The 24,147-nt window shown below is 39.2% G+C and overlaps 2 protein-coding genes across 2 annotated transcripts in view; one reads left to right on the top strand and one right to left on the bottom strand.

The window, feature by feature from the left end:
• Nucleotides 1-1,686: 1,686 nt before the first annotated feature.
• On the top strand, nt 1,687-15,488 carry tesca (tescalcin a). Its single transcript, XM_017705006.2, has 8 exons — nt 1,687-1,752; nt 6,241-6,310; nt 9,624-9,704; nt 10,633-10,772; nt 12,852-12,913; nt 13,156-13,263; nt 14,789-14,836; nt 14,937-15,488. Exons 1-8 carry the CDS (start codon nt 1,689-1,691, stop codon nt 15,018-15,020), a joined length of 657 nt encoding a protein of 218 aa, XP_017560495.1. The 5' UTR covers nt 1,687-1,688; the 3' UTR covers nt 15,021-15,488.
• A 1,266-nt stretch (nt 15,489-16,754) lies between these two features.
• The window catches only part of fbxw8 (F-box and WD repeat domain containing 8), a 39,487-nt gene continuing 32,094 nt past the window's right edge, over nt 16,755-24,147 (bottom strand). The window contains exons 11-12 of the mRNA XM_017705055.2: nt 21,855-21,971; nt 16,755-19,049 (exon numbers count right to left, since the gene is read on the bottom strand). Coding sequence (XP_017560544.2) covers nt 18,881-19,049; nt 21,855-21,971 — 286 coding nt within the window. The 3' untranslated portion in view covers nt 16,755-18,880. The remainder of the gene's footprint in view (nt 19,050-21,854; nt 21,972-24,147) is intronic.

Below are 24,147 nucleotides of genomic sequence, written 5' to 3' on the forward strand. Positions count from 1 at the left end.
TAAGTGGTAGGGGCAAGGGAATGGGAATGGGCCTTTTTTATCTATTTACTGGTCCTTTTTCTCTTTCTATGCCAGGTTATATTGAAAAAGACTGAAATATGAAATGCGCCATAACTTTTCCACATGGCACATTGTTTTATTTTTGCCCGGGTATGATAAATTCAGCAAATAAGCAGTTATTGTGCATTAAAGTGTGCCAAAGTGTGTTCTGTTAACCTTTTATTTTGACTTATAAAATCATTTGACCAGCCCAAATGTTTACATATGATACAACCCCAATTCCAATGAAGTTGGGACGTTGTGTAAAACAAATAAAAACAGAATATGATTATTTGCAAATCCTTTTCAACCTATATTCAACTGAATACACTACAAAGACAAGATATTTAATGTTCAAACAGATAAACATTATTGTTTGTTGCAAATATTCACTCATTTTGAATTTGATGCCTGCAACACGTTCCAAAGAAGTTGGGACAGGGGCAACAAAAGACTGGGAAAGTTGAGGAATGCTCTAAAAACACCTGTTTGGAACATTCCACAGGTGAACAGGTTAATTGGAAACAGGTGAGTGTCATGATTGGGTATAAAGGGAGCATCCCTGAAAGGCTCTGTCGTTCACAAGCAAGGACGGGCGAGGTTCACCACTTTGTGAACAACTGCGTGAGCAAATAGTCCAACAGTTTAAGAACAACGTTTCTCAACGTGCAACTGCAAGGAATTTAGGGATTTCATCATCTACAGTCATAATATCATCAAAAGATTCAGAGAATCTGGAGAAATCTCTGCAAGTAAGCGGCATTTTATTTATGTTTTACACAACGTCCCAACTTCATCGGAATTGGGGTTGTATGCATCAACTGAACTTTAAGGCAAGAAGAGCAGCAGCTATATCCACATCATTCACTACACCTGTTACAATTACGTTTATTCATTATATTCTGGCAAACCCCACCTCCAGTGATCGTATTGGCTGGATTATAGTGGGTATTACATAATCTGAATTTACAGTGGCCTCCAAATGTATTTAAAAATGTGTTAAGTTCCCTGTTTTAGGAAATAAGATGCCAAAACAGGTGGTGTTTGTCTTTAACATGTAAAGTTATTACATGGAATGCTTACAATAACACTGCCTGATGTCTGAGACGTTGTTTTATGGTAGCTTTGTGATAAAGATTTGGCTTAAAATGTATTTAATCCATCTGTGGCAGAGGGGGACATGTGGGGCACTGTAAGGCAAAATAGCCCCCAGAGAAACCATCTTCTATCAGACTATTTTACCATCAACATTACATATAAAACTCAGCAGACGTGCAGGTTCACTGTTGGTTTTGTATAGTAAATAAAATGTCTGTAATTGTGTTGTAAACATGGAGACCCCTGGTTCCTATCAGCACCACTGTACAGTAGTCTGAGTCTCTTACATCAGCCATTCTGAATGACTGTCTGCATCCAAAGGACTAAATTATTCAGAAATTTCGAAAATATGTTGAAATTCCCCTTTAACATAAGATAGCGGCGTGATAAGTGTTGGCCTATCAGTGCGCATTAGAACGCCTCTCGTCCAATCACATCACTAACCGTTTTCTATGGCCAATCAAAGCATAGGAGGGCGGGGATTGTCTGAATACGGGTGGGAAAAAAACAATAACACGCTGAACTTCGCCGTCCGCGTTCATTCAGTGATCATGGGCAGCTCACAGTCCACATCAGAGGAGCAGGATTACCAGCTCCTCGCTGACCGGACCGGCTGTGAGTAGCTGCGCTGCTCTTTCTCTCTCTTTCTCTCTTTCCCATCTCTCCTCTCTTTCTCTCTTCAGCTCCTCTGTTTTTTTCTATTTTACCCCGCGTGGCTGCTTTAGTGTGAGTTAAGGGTTTGAGACTGTTTCTCTCTCCACCTCACTGCTCTCACTCGGTCAAAGAAAACTCAATCAGATCACAAGGATTGAAAGTGATTGTACATTTTTAAAGTGAACTTGCGTGGAGTTGTGAACTTTTAAATGACTTAGAGAGTTGTAAACTTTGTTATAATGAAATAGAGAGCAGCAAACTTTGTTCAAATTACTTAGAGTTGTAAACTTTGTTATAATGAAATAGAGAGTAGTAAACTTTGTTAAAATTACTTAGAGAGTTGTAAACTTTGTTATAAATGTTTTTACATTGAGCCAGAGAGTTTATTTATTTTTTTTATAAAAACGACCCAGATATCTTTTTTAAAATTACAGCATTGCAGCTTCTTTTTAAAATGACCTAGAGAGTTGTAAACTTTGTTAAAATTACATAGAGTTGTAAACTTTGTTAAAATTACTTAGAGAGTTGTAAACTTTGTTATAAATGTTTTTACATTGAGCCAGAGAGTTTTTTTTTTATAAAAACGACCCAGATATCTTTTTTTAAATTACAGCATTGCAGCTTCTTTTTAAAATGACCTAGAGAGTTGTAAACTTTGTTAAAATTACTTAGAGTTGTAAACTTTGTTAAAATTACTTAGAGTTGTAAACTTTGTTAAAATTACTTAGAGTTGTAAACTTTGTTAAAATTACTCAGAGTTGTAAACTTTCTTTAAATTACTTAGAGTTGTAAACTTTGTTAAAATTACTTAGAGTTGTAAACTTTCTTTAAATTACTTAGAGTTGTAAACTTTGTTAAAATTACTTAGAGTTGTAAACTTTGTTAAAATTACTTAGAGTTGTAAACTTTCTTTAAATTACTTAGAGTTGTAAACTTTGTTATAACGGAATAGAGAGTAGTAAACTTTTTAAAAATTACTTAGAGAGTTGTAAACTTTGCTAAAATTACTTAAAGAGTTTTAAGCTACAAAAAGAGGTGTAAATATTTGGGGAAATTATATTACTATTATTGCACAGGCCTAAATATGTGAGGCACTAGTCATGCAGCTGCAAGTTCTTTAAGAATCCAAAAGAGAGCTTTAATTTTTAACGATGAAAAGAATCTTTTTTAAAACCACCAAAAGTGAGTTGTAAACTTTTTAAATGACCAAAAGAGCTATAAACCTGTCACCAATGATGGATACAATTTTACTAAAAGAAATAAAATAAAAATATTGCCGAAAGACAGGAGTAAATGTCAAAAAAAAGAAACGGTTCTGTACAAATGATATTACTAAGGGTGATTCTACAGGCCTCAGTATGTTTATATGTGTTATGCAAATGATGCGGCTTTTGAATCACTTGGTCCTGTCCTCAGTCTGGCTGCCTAAATGTATTACTCATTTAGTCACACACTTACAGGTGCACTCATGCATGATGCCACTGTGTGGTGGCTCTGGCTTTGTGGTTAATGGGTGGTAATGAGGGTTAATGAGTGGTCCTGTCATAAGTACAGTTTGTAATGCGTTTATAAATGTGTGTTTGTCTATTTCCATGTTAGAAAGCGATTGTTGGTGCTGACAACGTCTCCAGGTCTGCACTGTTCAAACACGAGCTGTGGTGAGGCGTTAACTGCGAAGCGAGCACCCAGCACTTAATGATAGACTAAACAAATACTACAGTGTGAAACAGAAACTGGCCTTTTATCCTGTGGGACCTGCTCCACCTCAATCTCAGCCTACCCCTGGAAAAGACACACCTCAATCTTAGCTTACCCACTGGAAAAGACACACCAGAACTGGTCTTCCAGCATAAAAGGACTTAAATGCATTGTAGTTCTTTAGCTACGTGTGATGTGCTGACTTCTCATGTGCTGTGATTAAATTTCATCCCATGGTCGGTGCGTTGACTAATCAGGGGATCGTGGTCAACTGACTAACTCTTACTAGGAAATCAATGCTTGTAATAGTCTAATGATTTCTAGGATCTAAACCGTCATTTTTATTCATTTTTGATTCATTTTAATTGAATAGAATATCCTGCTGGTTGTATTTAGCCCCTTATATGTCCAAGGGTTGCCAGCAGGCCCAAGGTTTCATTACAAACTGCTATGATTTAAGAGCAGCTCAACTAGTTTGCATTGAAGTCCCTGTAGTTGCTGAATAATAAGCCTTAGTATGTAATAAGTCTGGGACTTTAAGGGGTTAAACTCGTATTTTATTGTTGAGTTTTGGTTGGAAGTAAGGATTTAAGCCCAATGGAAAAACACAATTTTGAAATTTTAGCTGATGAATTGTCATTTAAATAATTGCAATTTTAATGGTCTTTTCTTTTTCACTGATGTCAACCATCAAATCACAAGCCTAAAGGGGACAAATTGGCTCACAAGCCACCTTAGCACTAACTACGTTTACTCAGTAGCTAACACTGGTTATACTTGCAAATCAATACTACACACAGAATTAACCTCTTCAACTCCTTGAGACCACCAATGGTTCCAAAACGCACTTCGTCATGTTCTTCATAACGTTCATATTTCATAAGCTACATTCAGAAGCTGGGCGTCGTATGAGGCTGTAACTCCATTTTACTGTTCCAGTAAAATAGACGGTGATGTCACTTTAAACCCTTATAATAAAAGAAGCTGAACTCACTATTTGTTTTTCTACTGAAAGTCGACCCGTTTCCCCACAAATCTGGGCTATAAACTATAAACAGACGGCGTCTCTTCAGTGATTCTGCTCTGTAAACATTACTTTTATAAAATAATACAAACAGCGTCTGAGATTTTTGGCTCTCAGCAGTGAATTGTAAGTATATAGTGATCAGAAAACTCATGTTGTAATTTCATGCAGAATAATTTGCCGTACATGGACCACGTACGTGGTCATGAAAATTCAGGTGGACAAACCAAAATATACCCTGGTCAATAGCTGCTCTTAAATGAAACCAGTTGACAGAGCATTAGATGAGCCCCAACACTGGACACTTAAATCCAGGCTCAAAAACGTTCCGATTTGAGCAGCTTTGAGCTCAGTTTAAACACTGTCAGCATTTTAATCATGTTTAGTCATCGTTTCTGTTTTCCTTTACTCGTTTTAAATGACTTGTAAAGCACTTTGAATGAAAGCAGCATCTAAAAGGTGCTATAGAAATAAACTTGCCTAGCCTGGAATTGCTTTTCACAAGCGTGCAAATATATCATCGCTGTCCAAAGATAAACAAGCATCTCCAAAATAGAAAGTTTACAGGAGAAGCAACTTTTAATGTAGGTTCATTTAAAGAGGCTTCATTTCAAGTCTTTTTGGAGCCGTCATATTTGCCCAATCATCATGACATGTTCACACACCATGAAGGACAGCTGGTGTGTTGAAATGGAGATTTTTATTAAAATTGTTATTATGATGGAGGTTTTTATTGGACAGCAACAATATGCAAAAAATAAACAAACACATTTGGCTACTATACATGCTAAACATGTTAAACTGGGCTACACTGCTAACAAATCAATAGGCATTGCTCAGTACTGCCCTCAAGTTAGAGCGCCAAGCCGTCTTGTTGGAGGACCTAGTTAGAAGAGAACTCGGTTTTCCGTAATCCGCATGATGTCTCAGTGAGCGCTTTCCTGTATTTACATTGATTTGCATGCTATTCACATTTTCTTGGTTGCACCGCAGTCAGCTTAAATCATCTCAGACACCTGCCATTAAGAAATGATGTAGTAATCATAAATAAAAGCCCACAAACCACACTGTCAACAACTGTCAACTGATCGCTCCACTGAGCTCTGAGCGAGATGATTGAATGGTGAATTACGCCATATCTGATATCTAATATCTGGTAATTGGGACATCTGAAGGTTATGCTGCTGTTATTTAAAGCACCAAGAAGGAATGGCCGAAGCAGGTCAGCGTCTAGTCACAGCAGAGCAGAGCCCTTCATTAAGGGCTGTGGAGCTGTAATAGTAGCTTACGGCAGATTTCATATCTTCCGTCAGAGATGATCTAAAACACCAAGTAAACCTCCTATTCATCGCAAGAGGTCATTCCGAAAAAGAGAAGCAGTGTCTTCTCAATTGTTAGTCGCACTGAATCTTTATGGCATCATATTACAAATAAAAAGAGTTGAGGTCGAGGTCTTTCCTGTCCGAACGTTTACAACTACGATCAAATGTTTACAGCTTTATGAATCATTCCAAATCAGTGCGTGAATATGTTTGGTCTGGTTTCTCTAAATCACTGCAGGGTTCTGGGCACTGCAGAAAAATGAGAGTAACGTAACGTGATGAAGTAAAAGCAGATCCAGATTTAGTTGAACTAATTCCTCCATAAATCTCCAGAACTCACAGTTTGTGTAATATGTTGAACTCACATACTGAATATAATAACTGTGGTTTTTGTTCTCTGTCTAGTTTCTCTGGAGCAGATCAGAATCCTGCATAAAAGGTTTAAGCACCTCACCCACGACAAGGACACCTTAAGGTACGTCACCGAATCAGAGCACCTGCTTACCAAGTATGGCAAGCATAGTATGCGTCAGCTTTGGGAACATAGAACATGACAGGCAACGACGTACAAAGACAAAAATAGAACAGAAAATTAATTGTTAGCAATTGGTCCCAATTGTTATGGCTACTATATACTACAGGGCAGATTTACTAAAAGAGGCACTAATCATTGATGGTCTATGCTTTGCACTGGTGGCCATGGACCTTCTTGTCTACTAAGAACTTCAAATTTAGGTCTAACACAACTTGTCAAGTGACGTACGATTGCTGGACGGAAGCCTGTTTGTAATGATGCAAATGACCTGTTTTAACATGCACTGCTCATACTCACCTTCAGGTCCTAAAAGAGGACTGATTGTGACTCCTGGGCTTTTACTTACCTGGGCGAGTCCACCCTCTGTAGTAGAGGAGGGGAGTGAGAACCTGTAAATACAAAGAGAAATGTGAAGTGTGTGAATATTGTAAATAATGGTGATTGATTGCTGTTTCTATGGCCTTGTATTTTGACTGCCACGTATAATATTGTGCCATATTCATTTCAACGTGTAAATAGGAAATGTATGGTTTATTTTCCTACCTGTGGGGGGAATGGAATAGCTTGGGGGAGGAGCTACCTGTACATATACGGCTCTGTAACCACAGTTTGAGGTTCTTCCCTTATGGTAGCAGTGCTTGGCTACACCTGTTTGTAAGGGTTATTTGCGTGACTAGACTTATGTGGCTTTGCAGTCAGTCAGTCTAATTATCTCTGTTGGTCTGTTCCATTTTCGGGCAGTATGTCAATAATCTCATTAACAATTTCAAAGGTTTGACTTTTCTCTCAGTATATACTAAACTCTAAACTTAACCCAAATAAATAGTTTGACTGGTTCATTCAAAGCATACATTCGGGTTATATACAACTAGTTAATTTACTCATTTCCACATGAATTTTCCAAATATTTTTTCTACAATTGTATGTTTTGACTTAAGTCAAACTGACATGTTGAAATATTTGACTAACAGCTGACCTATACTGAAGTAATTGCTAATTTTCTTAAGATTTTGACTTAGTATGCCAAAATGAATTATTACCCTTTGAGAAAGCATAATTATTTTGACATAAGTCGCTATTTTGAGAACTATTAAAATACCAAGGAAAAGTTTCACTATGTCTTTGAGAGAGTTCAGATGTGAAACATAAGCCAAAAAGTTTTTTTCAACTGACAGAAACAGGCTTTTGCTGCACGGGCCTCTGTGAGCCTTTTAGCACAGTAGCAGGATAGATAGCGCATTTTAATCTTCTCCCACCAACAGCTCATGTGTCTATTTAGTAATGAAAACAGTCACTTTTTAGTCACCTGAGTTTTGAGTCTGCAGTTTGTACTGTTGCAAGACACAAACCTGAGTACATTCAAACAAATCAACAGGTAAACGTAAAATCTGTCAGCTTTTAAGCTTGGCTTTAGAGTTGCTGGATACTGTCCTGTTGTGAGAAGAGAGGAGGGAACGTTTTAATACATGGCAGGATAAGTTGATGCTAAGTTGAGCAGTCTCAGAAAAGCTAAAACTTTGGAACACACCTCTTAACACATAGTCCTGACATCAACCCCATATATAAAAAGGTTGGACCTCCTTTTGCCTTCAGAACTGCTTTAATTCTTCGTGGCAGACTTTCAACAAGGTGTTGGAAACGTTCATGAGAGATTTTGGTTGGTTATTTGAGTTCCTGTTGCCTTTCTATCATCTGGAACCAGTCTGCCCATTCTCCTCTGACCTCTCACATCAACAAGGCATTTTCATCCACACAACTGACCGCTCACTGGATATTTCCTCTTTTTCTGACCGTTCTCTGTAAACCCTGGAGATGGTTGTGTGTGAAAATCCCAGTAGATCAGCAGTTTCTGAAATACTCAGACCAGCCCGTCTGGCACCAACAACCACGCCATGTTCAAAGTCCCTTAAATCCCCTTTCTTCCCCGTTCTGATGCTCGAACAATTGAACAATTGTACCTAATAAAGTGGCCGGTGAGTGTATGTATATATATATATATCAAGAACAGTGTAGAGAGCTGCATGGAATGAGTTTCCAAGGCTGAGCAGCTGCATCTAAGCCTTACATCACCAAGCGCAATGCAAAGCATCGAGTGCAGTGGTGTAAAGCGCTGCCACTGGACTCTAGAGCAGTGGAGACATGTTCTATGGACTGATGAATCACGGTTCTCCATCTGGGAATCCGATGGACGAGTCTGAGTTTGGCAGTTGCCAGGAGAACGGTAAAACAAACGAAAAACAGCACCTCATTATTTTCTGTAGGCTTAAGGTTCTAGACTTATTCACACAAGCTGATCAAATGTAAGCCTATTTTCTGATGGCAAGTTTATCTAAGAGTGAGTAGGGGGTGTGTACATGAGCCACTGTGCGTAAATTTAACCCCAGCACTGCAAACAAAGGCACTTTGGTATGTGTAAAGGGAACCGTGACGGGTTGTTCTTGTTTTCTACGTTTTCCTTCTTCCTTTACTGCTGTGCAGACGAGAACCTGCAGCATTCAGCCGCGGATATCAAATAACTCCTTATTGTAACTCACCGGCTTTCATCCTAATGCTCAGTGGTATTTTATTGGTTTTGGCTATATGTGCTGGGCAGGGAGTCAAAATGAGTTTAATTTATTGAAAGAAATTGTATTCACTCTTAAGAATAATGCTGTTAAAAGGGTTCTTTGGAGTAGTTCCATAGAAGAACCACTTTATGTACATGGGCCCCAAAAAGTATTTGGACAAATGAACCAACAAGTTTTTAAATGAAGTTCTTTAGGATAGTTCATAAAACATTGAACAAAATGATACTTGTTTTGGAGATCAACCACAAAGTTCTAGCACCACGTCAGAGTGATGGTAGACACCAGATACCATTTATTTCACATTTCACATTTTATTTCCTTGCATAATGGAATCCAATAGGACACAAATGTCTAAATACTTTCTGGGGCCACTGTGTGGTTCTTTAAAGCAGTGGTTCTCAAACCAGCCCTCAGGGACCCCCAGACGGTCCACATTTTTGCTCTAAATCAGCTCACCACACACAAAGATCAAAATGTGGAATGTCTGGAGTTTGAGAACCACTGCTTTGAAGAATCACTGTTGCATGAGTGTTAAGAACCTTTATAAAGTGCAATGAACCTCCATGCAATGTAAAGGTTCTATTCCAATGAAAGGTTTTTCCAGAACCAACAGCCTCAAGATCATCTGAGGAATCTTTATTTTTAAGTGTTGTTTGAAAGCACTGCCATCTTCCTCTGATTTTCAGGAGAGAGGACTTTGAGGACATCAGTGATTTGACATTCAACCCTATTAGAAGCCAGATTGTTGAAGCCTTCTTTGATAAGAGGTAGCTACGTTTACAAATGTCATCAAACACGCCTGACTGTCATGGAAATCATGAGCTTGGTGTACATTTCTTTGACCTCCCTCACTTCAGAAACTGATGTTCTAGCAAGTGAAAGCACCATAGATGTAGGCAGTATATCACTGCTGTCGGAACAAAACCTCATATCTCCAAAACGGTAACTTTACAGGAGAAGGAAAAAACATACATTACTCCCAATGTAAGTCAATAGAACCAGAGTTTTTTCCAAGTCATTTTTGGCCATATCTTTTGGACCATCTTTCATGAAATTTACAGACAACATAACGGCCAACATGCATTTTCAAATTATGTCAAAAACTGAAAATCGACAAAAATGGAGATACGAGGTTTTGTTCCGACAGCAGTGATGTCTAAAGCTTCTCTTTATGAGAACGTTTTAAGGATCCACTCACGAGTCATGGGTTTAAATTTGAGAGGTATAAAGGGCCAAGTATAGACATTACAGGAACGGTAACTGTCTGTAGTTACACTAGAGTGACATAACTGTCGTGTAGATTAGAAAAGTTATGATGTATTGTCTTTGATGGAGTCTAGTTTGGAAGTCTGAGAAAGATGGTCCTCTCAAAGCTTAAGGGAAGTAGAGCCAAAGGCCAGAGGGTCAGACAGATGAGACTACATCAAACTCAAACTCTCAAGCTCAGGAGAGCAATAAAACAGCACTGAATTTCCCACAGAGCTTGGCTGTTTTCAGTCCTCAAGCAGTCGGGGTGGAGCGGGGGGGGGGGGGGGGGGTTGTGGTGGTGCATTTATGCATGACTTTGTGTGAATTCTTTAAAGCATCATAAAACATCCAGAACAAGCTCTGAATATGTCTGACAAGGGCCGTTTAACATGGGGAATGTTTTGTCACCCACATGCACTGACCCTGCCATTGCCGGTGCTGCTTCAGGAACTTTGGCCATAATGAAGTGGGCAGTGTGGAGGAGATTGGCTTCGAGGAGTTCCTCACTGTGATGTCACACTTCAGGCCGACCAGACAGTATCTGACCGAGGAGGAGAGAGACAAGATCAGACAGGATAAACTACGCTGTGAGAACCCAAACCAAAGCATTCACCACCAACAAGCTTTCACAACACAGTGTGGCCACAGTGTTTAAAGAGATTTGGGTTTATACCATGGCAACCTTTTCAAATAGTTCTAGAATGTATTACCCCCCCTTACATTTGTATTGTTCTAGAATGTACTGACCCCCCCCCTTTCTTTCATATTGTTCCAGAATGTATCAACCCCCCACATTTACACTGTTCTAGAATGTATTGACCCTCCCTTTCTTTCATATTGTTCCAGAATGTATCAACCCCCCACATTTACACTGTTCTAGAATGTATTACCCCGCCCTTTCGTTCATATTGTTCCAGAATGTATTAACCCCCCTCATTTACACTGTTCTAGAATGTATTGACCCTCCCTTTCTTTCATATTGTTCCAGAATGTATTAACCCCCCTCATTTACACTGTTCTAGAATGTATTGACCCTCCCTTTCTTTCATATTGTTCCAGAATGTATTAACCCCCCTCATTTACACTGTTCTAGAATGTATTGATCCCCCTTTCTTTCATATTGTTCCAGAATGTATCAACCCCCCACATTTACACTGTTCTAGAATGTATTGACCCTCCCTTTCTTTCATATTGTTCCAGAATGTATTAACCCCCCTCATTTACACTGTTCTAGAATGTATTGATCCCCCTTTCTTTCATATTGTTCCAGAATGCATCAACCCCCCTCATTTACACTGTTCTAGAATGTATTGACCCCCCCTTTCTTTCATATTGTTCTAGAATGTATCAACCCCCCACATTTACACTGTTCTAGAATGTATTACCCCGCCCTTTCTTTCATATTGTTCCAGAATGTATGAACCCCCCTCATTTACACTGTTCTAGAATGTATTATCCCACCCTTTCTTTCATATTGTTCCAGAATGTATTAACCCCCCTCATTTACAGTTCTAGAATGTATTGACCCCCCCCCTTTCTTTCATAGCGTTCCAGAATGTATCAACCCCCCTGATTTACACTGTTCTAGAATGTACTGACCCCCCTTTCTTTCATATTGTTCCAGAATGTATCAACCCCCCTGATTTACACTGTTCTAGAATGTATTGACCCCCCCTTTCTTTCATATTGTTCCAGAATGTATCAACCCCCCTCATTTACACTGTTCTAGAATGTATTTACTCCCATTCACCCTGCCCTAGAATGTATTTACCTCCTCATTCACAGCGTTGCAGAATGTTATCTTCCACCCATTCACAATGATCTAGAATGTTCTCTCGCCTATTTATACTGTTCTAGAATGCATTTAGCCCACATTCAGTCATAGAATGTTCTCTTCCACCTATTCATTGTTCTAGAATGTGCTTCCCCCCATTCACACTGTTCTAACATATATTCTCTTCCACCATTTACACTGTTCTAGAACATATTTACCCCCATTCAAATCATTCTAGAATGTTCTTTTCCACCCATTCGCAATATTTTCCAAAGTTCTTTCCCCCATTTACACTGTTCTAGAATGTATTTATCCCCCATTCGCAATTACAGAATGTCCTCTTCCACCCATTCACACCATTCTAGAATGTTCTCTTCCTCATTTACACTGCTCCAGCATGTTCTCTTCCCCTTTCACACTGTTCTACAAAGTATTTAGCCCTCAGTTGCACTGTGGTTGAATGTTCTTTTTCACCCATTCACAGTATTTTAGAATGTTCTCCTCCATTTACACTGTTCTAGTATGTTTTCTCCCCCTGTTCACACTGTTCTTGAATGTATTCCTCCATTTCACACTGTTCTAGAATGCACCCCCCCCCTCCATTCACACTGTTCTAGAATATTCTCCACCTCTCACACTGGTTCACTTAGCTTGTCATATCTTATTCTGGTACAGTATAAGTATAGTTTGTCTATATCCATGAGTTCCATTGGTTTGAGCCCAAAATCAACCACATCATTTCCTAATGACACTACACACTGGACATTACATATTGGAGGCCAGCAAAATCAGTGTTTGAGGACAGTGTACAATAGTGGGGTCAAATAAATAATGATCTTACCCATTGTTTATCTTCTTGCCCATCTTATCCATCTCGCTTCTCTCTCTTCAGTTCTCTTCAACATGCATGACAAAGACAATGACGACACCATCACTTTGGATGAATACAGACATGTAAGAAAAGTTTGACCATTATCATGCGTCCTACAGACCAGCAGCTCCCAACCCTGGTCCAGAAGTACCCCCTATATTACACATTTTACTGCTCCCAGCACATCTGATCAGCTCAGTAAATACCTTCTTCGAGAGTTGGAGTTGTGGTACTGGAGGATCAGGGTTTGGAACCTGTGCTATAGACTCTTCACAGCTCTGTCATTTCAGCTGTTCCTGCACTGATGTGTTTTGATGATCTGCAGGTAGTTGAAGAGCTGCTGTCCAGCTATCCAGAGATAGAGAGTGAAACAGCCAAAGCCATTGCAGATGCTGCTATGCTTGAAGTGGCGAGTGTTACAATGGGTCAAATGGTATGGGTCAAAAAGTTCCAAATCACTTACGATGTTTGTGTGTGAAAACAGTCATAACACGTTCTCTTCCACCATTCACACTGTTCTAGAACACACTTACCCCCGTCACACTGTTCTAGAATGTCCTCTTCCACCCATTCACGTTGTTCTAGAATGTCCTCTTCCACCCATTCACGTTGTTCTAGAATGTCCTCTTCCACCATTCACGTTGTTCTAGAATGTCCTCTTCCACCCATTCACGTTGTTCTAGAATGTTTTCCACATTCACACAACCCCATTCTAGAACGTATTTAGCCCACATTCACTGTCATAGAATGTTCACTCCCACCCATTCACATTGTTCTAGAATATCCTCTTCCACCCATTCACATTGTTCTAGAATGTCCTCTTCCACCCCTTCACATTGTTCTAGAATGTCCTTTTCCACCCATTCACGTTGTTCTAGAATGTTTTCTACATTCACACAACCCCATTCTAGAACGTATTTAGCCCACATTCACTATCATAGAATGTTCACTCACAGTTAATTTGCTGAATTTCATTTATTAGGAAATAAACAAAACAAAATATAAATGTTGCCTGTGCAAAAGGCAAATACACTTAATAAATAGAATAAATAGATGTGTACAATGTGTAGAAAAATGCAATATTTACATTTGTTGTGAACTGTGAGAGGATAGGAGTGATCATTCTATGACAGTGAATGTGGGCTAAATACGTTCTAGAATGGGGTTGTGTGAATGGGTGGAAGAGGATATTGAAGAGGATATTCTAGAACAATGTGAATGAGTGGAAGAGGATATTGAAGAGGATATTCTAGAACAATGTGAATGGGTGGAAGAGGATATTGAAGAGGTTATTCTAGAACAATGTGAATGGGTGGAAACAGTAACTGTGCACTAAAATGTACAGAAATATCTCTCAGTAGAGGATGTGCTCGCATATTTACTTAGAAAATCAACATGTCAGGATGCTCTCTTGCATATGACTGTAAGTAAATGAGCTCTATTCTAATTGGCTGCCATGCATTGTGCTTCTTTTGGAAAGCAGTCCAGGCTGAAACACTCCTTATAACATCAGCATGAATGGGCGGGCTGAGGTGTTATAGGCTGTATAGGTAAACATAATGTAAATGTACACGTTTTTGTGTCATCACAAAAACACTATGGTGGCTTCGGCAGTTTAGTTTCCATATATGGACTGTGTAGTCTGTAAGTGAACAGTGCATTACCGAACTTTAATGATGTTTACATACTACATCGGGGGTTCTGGATCCTGGTCCTGGAGATCTATCCCCCTGGACAGTTTAGATCCAACACACCTGGGTCTATTATTCAGATACCCCTGTCTTCATTATATGGATCAGGTGTGATTGACTAGGGTTGCAGCTAAACTCTGCAGTTTGGTAGATCTCCAGGACCAGGACTGGGCAGCCCAAACTACATCAAACTACATCAAACTTTTTCCATATGGCCCCTTTAAGTGTGCTGGTTATGTAACAATCTCCACAACCTCCTTTCTTTAGGCTCCAGATGAGCTTTATGAGGGAATCACCTTTGAGCATTTTCTGAAGGTTTGTAAAATACTCACTGCTTCTATCTACTCATCGTTTCATGTTAACTCATTCTACACATCTACCTTTAAACCATTCACATCATCTGTCCCTCCTGCAGATCCTAAAAAATGTCGAGATTGAGACAAAGATGCATGTCCGCTTTCTGAACGTGGACACGACGACGATGAACTGTGTAAAGTGAAGTTTCCTCTTCAGAACACAAAGCTTCTACTTGTGCTGCCAAAGGTCATCAACAGTCCAGTTCTTCCCCCTCAGTTCCTCCTACAGTATCTCCAGACTCACAGTGCACATGTATCAACCCCGCAGTGTTGTTCAACAATGTGACGTGCCTGAACAAGTTGAACAAGTTTCTATGGAAATAATCCACATTCCTGGGTTGTGGCTGATATACATGTGAGACGTATGCTGGTGTGAAGTAAGAGAGTCAACCACAGGAGATGCAGCCCAGCCCATTTAAAGGAATACAAGGCACAATTCTATGGAGATATCTTGGCAAAAGAAATCATCTCAAATCTAGTGAATATATATGTAAGAATTCTCAGTTCCACTCTATGTTAAGTGTCTCCAATAACTGTGTAGTTACACGTGAACAACGTACCACTGTTGTCTGAAGAAAACCTTGTATCTCCAAAAGGGTAACTTTATGGGAGAAGGAAAAAACCTACTTCACTCTTAATGTAAGTCAATGGAACCAGACTTTTTTCCAAGTCATTTTAGGCCATTTCGTTTGGTCCATTCTTCACTAAATTCACACACAGTGTAAAGGGGAACAGGTATTTTCAAATGATGTCACAAACTGAAAAACAATAAAAATGGAGATGCAAGGTTTTCGTCCGACAACAGTGATATGCATCATCAGTGTAACTACTGATGATTTAGTCATTGTTACAGATGGATTACAGAAGTACACATTATGTAATTACACAAGTGTAACAGCCTGTTCTCTGTCAATTACATGAGCGTAATAACAAGTGTAATTACATTTGTAATTCTTTATTTACATGGCACTTGCTTTTATTTCTTTCAGAAGTTTTTTTACTACTTCATTATTATACAGTACCTACATAACAGCAACACTGCAACTGTCCACTTATTAACTAACACTACACTACACGCAGTTCCTGTGTAGAAGATAAACTTGTGTAATTACATGAGGCAAAACTGAAGTTTATACACGTTATTACATAAGCTGTACTTCTGTAATCCATCTGTAACATTAATTCATCAGTAGTTAGTGTTGTTGCATATGTTATCCAAGTGTAATTACACAGTTATTAAGGACACTTACTATAAAGTGGGACTGAATTCTAATTTTGAGATTGTGAAATACTGTACTATATTACATATTCCCAGACATTCTTACTTGTTTTTAAGTCATTGTGTCAAGTCCAGTTCTCTCACTATATTTACAGGTATTTATGCTTGTTTTGAGAAATAGGCTTGAAAAAAGCAAAATTATCAGTCAACACAGGGGGACAATTTCACTTGGGGCAGGGGGCGGGGCACACCAAGTAAAATAATCATATGAGAAATATTTATCATATATTTAAGATGATTTCACTTGCTGGGATTCAAATTCCAGCACTTTCCAGCCTGATCTTTAGCTCATGTATTTGTACTGTATGGTCAGTTAATACAGAGTAATTTCACATTTCCTTGTACTTACCATGTTTTCTAACAACACATTTACATGGACAGGTGCTTCATAATAGGAGGTAACTGACCAATAATACAGATATAACAGATAAAGATTAGGTTGAAAAATGTAAACAAGGCCTTGATTATTCTGGTTTCTGGTCATTAATGCCCTGCCCAGTCTCCTCTTGTGAAATACTGAGTATGGCACATGCAATAAGAAGTGTGTGTGTGTGTGTATACATGTAGCTGTTGTCATAACAAAACCTCATATCTCAAGTTTTGTTGTTTATCAGTTTTAATCAGAACATCTGTTGCACACTTTTGCAAATTTTAATGCAGTTACTGTTTAGTTGCATTTAACATATACTTTTGCATATGACTGTGTATATACAAACAGTATTATGGTTTGCTTCCAATGTATCTAAACAGGACTGTAATGGCTCTGGCCAATAATGCTGAAGGTCCTAACCAAAGTGAATGAAAATGACAGGGTTAACTGGTGGCTACTTACATTCATTGTGAGCAGCATTAGCGTGTATTAGCTTTATTAGAACAGAAGTGTACAACACTGGTCCTGGAGGGTCCATCCAGCACAGTAAGGTGATTAACCTGGTTTTGTGGGGGTGTATGAGTCAGGAAACCTCCTCCAGGGCTGGAGTTGTGCAGCCCTGGTTTAGTAGTTAAGGGGGAATTTCACTCATTTTTCAAAAATCACGCATCATTCAATCACCGGGATGTGAAGAAAGTGATTGAGTGGTTTCACGTTAGAGACTCAGTTTTCTTCACAGTGAGGTCGGTGGTGGTGACAGAACCAGACGTTGTAATGTAGTTATTTTACTCACAATCTAAAGCGACTGCACAGCTTACACGTCCTCCAAGCTTTATGGTAACATAATGGTAACAAAGCATTTAATAATTCAAAACAACATTCTTTCTTCAGGACCCTTTTGTCTTACAACTCCCTGAATGTACCTCTTTGCCATTACAGGGTTGCTGCACAATTTTCAACAGATTGTTTTTTGAGAGCTCATCACAAACTCAAATATGCTGCATATCCATTTCTCCATCATTGAAGCAGAACTGGTTGAAAATCACTGGGTGAAGGTGATGAATTCTGCCTAATGAGCGCTGAGATAGGCTCCAGTAACCCCCTGCACCCCATGAGGAAAAGCAGCTTAGACGATGAGAGCGAGAGTGAGAGTTAAAAGTCAGACACTGACATGTAGTACACTAACCCATCAATCGCCCTATTTGGATTCACTAACTGCTCTGTCTTTTCCTAGCACATGTTCTTTCAGACCGTTGTCCACTGGCAGACTACCCTAAATTAAATTAAGATACACAATGACTCTTTGCGATGCAGGCTTTAGGCATCATCTATGAATTAAATACCACTAATAGTAAAAAAATGTTAACCTTACATTTGAAATCTATTTTAATATACTACCGATAACACTTTTTAGGGATCCATGATTACGCGGTCATCTCAAAACTGTATTAAGACAATGTCCCGGGCTTTGGGCAGCCCGTTATTAACGGTTTCTTATAACCATATTCAGTATTCAGTGAGGTATTGGACATTGGACATTTTGACGTCTGGCTCCTATCACCACTACTGTGAGCAATTCTGACTCAGTAAAATTCTCTAGAACGGAACATTTCACAACAAGCCACTGACTTTGCCGAGTGACTTTGTTTACACCCTAACCATTGCATTATACTGAAATTCTGAAAAATCCCCTTTAAATATGCTAAATGTCAATGATCACAGCCTGTGTAGATGAACTCTGTCCAGCCTCAAAGCCGTCACCGAAATGTTCCCCACCCAAGTTAATGAGTCAGTGAGCTCTATTATAAAAACTAATGCTGTTACAGTCGAGCACAACAGCTAGTGCTGTTCTCTTGCTATGCAAATCACTTTAATGTTTGGCAATAGATACCAGACACTCAACTGTAGGACACCTCCACAGCACTGCTATCCATGTGGAGACCAAGGGCTTTAGTTTAGCAGATTTTCCATCTAAAAAAGGCTGAGCATAATCGACACTTCAGTGGAAGAATAATATTGTAATATTGACTGAATATGTACATTTATATGTTCGACCAATAAAATTCTGTTAATAACTAACCATAATCGTAATCCTTTTAGAGATGAGGACTTCATATCTAGAGAAAGAACTATATACAAAAAGACTACACGTGAAAAAAACGTGTTAAAAGCAAAAGACAATCAACTACAACATCTCTGAAAGCCTGCAGAGGTATGTTCATGTGCTAATAGCTGGAACTCACGGTGCAGTTTCTCTTACACTGGGATAAACAAAAGCAGCTTCCTCTGTTTAAGATAACATGAAAAGAAGTTTCCTCTTTTCGCCTCTGACTCAGCGTGCGTGAACAGATGGGTCAGAGCCCAGAGCTCCGAGGGTCAGCGAGAGTGTCATAAGGCATGGCGAGGCCGATGTTGTAGTTGTAGCCGCTCGTCTCGCTGTAGTTGGACCTGCAGATGGGCAGAACGTGGTCCTGCGTGGAGGAGTTCATGGAGAAATCATAGTAGCAGATCACCCCCCGGTGTCTGTAGAGAGAACAGCAAGACAGCATTTAAAACATGAGAGTACATCCACAGCCAGGTTTAACTAGGGGTATTATGCTATGCATATTAATGTCGAATGTTTTTTATACAAATTGTGATTTAAAGACTCATATGAGACGTGACAGACAAATTATTTTCGGAATAATTTGTCAGAAAATAAAACTCCTCTGCACTGCATCTGAAACACTTTACACTTTAAATGTATTTCAGTTTGGATTTAATTCTTTTTTTTATAAATAGGCTTTACTTGTTTGTAGTATGTAGTTTTCACCAGATGCTGTGTTTTGTTTTTTTTTCGGGCAATTCGACCCAAAAAATAGCAGCAGTAGGAATGTTGGCATGTCAGTTTCACTGCTGTATGAAAAACGTATCCTATTTTGGCACGAAAACCACATAGTGGGACTTGTGTATGGCTACATCCGTAGGTTTAAAGGGGAATTCCACCAAACGTGCAGCATTTTTTAATCATTTCATAACCGAGATGTCATTCCGATTGGTTTGATGTGAAATGATGTGGTGATGACAGGAACCAGGCACACAAATACAGCCGTTATATTTACTATCTGAAACCACCAGTGAACCTACTCACGTGTTCGGAGTTTGTGTATGTATTGTTAATGATGGGAAAATCTTCCTTTGGGCACTATATTGCCTTACAACTCCCTGCATGCACCTCTCCGCCATGAATGTATCATTAAGACGTATAATTAAAAACTCAGAGAAAAAAAAAACTCCATTGTAAATCAGTGGCTCCGGCATGTCTCAGACATTCAGAGGCATGTAATACCTTCCTGTGATGAAGTTTTCAGGGGTGTTAAAAGCTTCAGATGTCTGGTTCCTATCACCACCATTGTGAGCTCAGTAAGTTCTGACTGTTTCTTTAAAAATTCACATCAAACCACTCTGACTGACTTTGTTTACAGAGGAAATATATAGAAAATACAGAAAAAAAACAGAAATCCTCTTGAAGAGATTACAAAACGTCTGCATCTCTCTGGATGATTTTACCCAAAGACAGCAGATACATGCTCGACTCATCTGGTAGATATCTAGTGGGATCAGGTGTGCCACATTTAATCGGAGCAAAATCCTGCGTTTGACGCATTTCTATTCAAATATTAAAGTCCAATTATATTATGGAACAAAAGCTCTATCTACAAATAAAGGCTTGATGGTTCCGGTTCTGGTCCTGTAGTCTGGAGTAGCCGCTGTTCTGCATATTTCAGTGTTTTCCTTGCTCTAACACACCTGATCCAAATAATCAGCTAATTAACAAACCCTTCAATATATATATAGTGCAGCGCAGTGGTGCTGACTAATCTACAGCTATTAACCCTGGCAGATTTTTTCTGCTACAGAAACTGAAACAAACCACTGGCCAGGTGAGGGAGGTACTGCTGCAACTTCGGGGCTGCGGGGCTCTCAGGAAGAAAGACTGCACGTGTGCGCGCTGAAGGTGCTCGGGCTGATAACAGACCGGCATAAGAAACTGAAATAAAGCATGGAATATTCCAGTCATTCCAACTTTGTGAATGAGTATGTGTGAGCCACATGTTATTACGTTTGTATCGAATGCAGAAAGTTCAGATTTGCAATGTTGTGTTAGCACCACGTTACCACCTGACTTTAAGCAGACATTTAGAGATCTTCAGACACTACACACTTTTGCCATGTGCTGCAGCTGTCCAGTGAATTACAGAGCAAAGCCACGGGGAACCAATTCAGAGCTTGTATGAGGAATATTAGACAAAAGACTTATAGAGTTAACCAGGGAGGGTATGAAGAAGGTCCTCACTACAAGTCTGATGCCACACAACATCCCGCTGAAAGGGAAGTCCCTGCAAATACGCTAAAGGCATCTAAAGCCTCAGTTTGTGAAATGAGAGTAAAATAACAAACGACAGTTCCAAAGTGTGAATAATAATTGCCTTGAATAACTAATTCTCAGCTGTTGAGGACGCTAGATTTCATATTAATTAATTATTCATATATAAAGTAGTAACGCTTTATTTGGAGCGTCCATTTTACACGCTTTGTTAAAGTTACATTCAACTAAATATCTACTAAATGGACCATCATGTTCCTTAACTGTAAGCCTGACCCTAATCCTAACCCTTACCCTAACCTGAACCCAAAACCTAAACCCAACCCTCACCCAGGTCCAAATCCAAGTTTCAACAGATAGATTGTTAACAATTTCAGCATCTGTAGAGAATCTATAGAGGACTAGTGGACACACTAAAGTCACATTTTCTTTATTACCTTGTAAATTTTTATGTTTAACATCTTTATTTAAAACAGCATTTTAAAAAAAAACCTTGGTTTTGGACAGATATTTGAACTTCAGTGCCTCACTGGTTTTGTACACTGCTTTTGTTGCACGCCGAAATCTCTACACCCTAAAATGAGATGGAATCCGGTGAAATGGGCAGTTTGAAAGAATCAGTTTGGTAAAAATGAACTGGACTTCAGATCCTGCTCTCAGGACAGTGTATACACAAGATCACCACACCTGAGAGCTGAGAGCGGCATATCACTGTCATAACCAAACCTCATATCTCAGAAACAGCAACTTTATAGACGGATTTTCTTAACATTTTAATATGAATGTCATGACATAATTCTGGACCATTTCTATCGGTCCATTCACTATTAAATGCTCACGCAATGTAAAGCGCAGTGGACGTTTTCAAACGGTACACAAACAATAACTAAAGAACGTTATGAGGTTTTGATATGACAGAGAGAACATGCCGCATTACACTGAGATCAGCCTCTCACAGCTACCTGCGGTGTGCGGTGAGGTCGTCGTCTGTGATGCAGGCGCCGCGTGGGTTCTTCTCGTCAGGGATGTTGGCTGTCACCAGGGTGCTGGCGTTAAACCGTATGTGGCGGACAGGGTGCCTGCACACAGAGAGGGGCACGTCAACCCCCACATCACACAGTGCTTTCAAGCTTCTGTTCAGATCCAGTTCATTTGCATACAAACATAACAGACATAATCCGCATGGATGTGATAATGAGGTAGTCGAGTCAAGTCACCCGTATACAAAGACAAGAATTAGCAAGTGTTGAATGATCAAATCATTTTTAAAAATAGAAATAAGAAGTTTTCAGAGTGGTCTGAGGTGGGTTAGGGTTAGTCCATAACGCAAGTCTAGGCATTTTATTTACTATCTAGAATGACCAGTGAACCTACACATGTCTTCTGATTTTTCTATGTGATGGTGATGATGGTTAAATAGTGGTATATCTATAAAAAAAAAAAAAAACTGCATGCACCTCTCCACTTTGAACGGATTTTAAAAATACATTTTAGTCTAAAAGCTTATCTCGGATTTAAAAAATGCATTTTAGTCTAAAAGCTTATCTCAAAACTACTGTTAATAAGGCATTAACATTAAGTAAGCAGTTCATATACTAGCTTTTTATGAGGGAGTTTTAAGAGGCATTAACTGTCTGGCTCTAGAAGCATTTGACATCTGGGGCCATATTACAGAAACTTCTTATGTCTGAGATCTTATTTGCTTAGTCACCATAGCAACTTCAGTTAGGACTGAATTTAGACAGCTCTTAAGTTCATAATCGTATCCATTAACTCCAAGATAGGAAAACAGCATTACTGACACATCCTAACTAGGCTAAATCTCCTAAATTCTGTCCTAACTTTAAGACATCCCCAGAGGGTCTTAACTTCTGTTTTAACCATCTGTTTCTATTGTTTTAACATTGACAGGCAGCACAGTTCACTACGAGTGTAATGATGTTACATGTATTTACTGTAAAAACTTTGCTTTGACGTATGAGGGTTTTTTTTTCTTTTTACAAGCTCCAGACGTTGCAGAGATGATCTCCACTGTCCACTCTTACCCCTTCTTGTGTTAATATTGATGAAAACTCATCAGCCAAAATATTATAGTGATGGCGGTGAAGAATGAGGAGGCTTCTCTGGCACGGCGTGTATGAGGAAATTTGATCTGTTCGGCCGCTCTTAATGATGTATTTATCGTGGAAACTTATACTGAGATAAGAATAAAACTATGATTTTTTTTTTCATGCAGCACTCCTAACAAGTAATGAGCCTGTAGCTCCAAAAGCTCCTGAATCCTCCACTCCATGTGCTGTAACTCAGTCACGACTGAGCTCAACTTTCCTCGATGCTGCCTTGCATAATTAAAAAAAGGCCAAACTAAAGCTAAATAAGTCACTAAAATAAATAAAAACAAATTACTAAAACAGTGATGGTGATCTAATTTTTTTACCTTAGCATCTAGATATGAGACTCATACATGATATACAAGTGATACAAGCAACTCCTAAAAGCTGTATTTTAACAAGTGGGCTAGAGTTATACCATACAGAGCTTCGGCCTGACTACTGTTGACACCTACTGGATATACTTGGAACTGCAATGACAAACCTACTTAAATTATGGCTAATTATGAAACATAAATATAGGGTGATTCATCCGACTTCAAAATGATTGATATCACTTGTAAACCATTGCAGAACAATGCAGTGAATTGTAAATGGTCAGTATGACCAGCTTCTCCAGCTGTACAGACAATATCAACACCATAGTCAATTCACCCCATCCTGGATTGAGCATGTCGGGTGTCGCTGCACTCACGGCTCTTTCAGTGCGATTTCGGAGATCATCCGGTGTTGTGAACCCAACGCCGAACGCTCTGAGCTGTTGGAGGTTCGCTGCTGATGAAAATCACACTGCACAGTTATGACGGATTCGCTCCGACTGAAACGGAGAACGCAGAACGCTTTCTGCTCAGGGGTCTCCATCTCCTCTCAGACTATACGGAGCCATTTTCCAGTGACCTCCTCTTTCAAGCAGTATGTGATTGGTTCCTTGGCGCCTCACGGTTGTGAAAATATGGCGGTTTGAAATCAAATGAATCTTTTTGAATCACCCTGTATTATCGAAATGGTTCATTTTGAATAAGAGTACTTGAAAACTTGGTAATAATGAGCACTCAGAACCTGTTCGGGCCAACTCTACAGGTGTCATAAGATTCCATGACTTGTTAGCTATATTAGGCTAATAGCAGCAGTGAAAACCTTGGAC

The sequence above is a fragment of the Pygocentrus nattereri genome, chromosome 20 (genome assembly GCF_015220715.1).
Source record: "Pygocentrus nattereri isolate fPygNat1 chromosome 20, fPygNat1.pri, whole genome shotgun sequence".
NCBI lineage: Eukaryota > Metazoa > Chordata > Actinopteri > Characiformes > Serrasalmidae > Pygocentrus > Pygocentrus nattereri.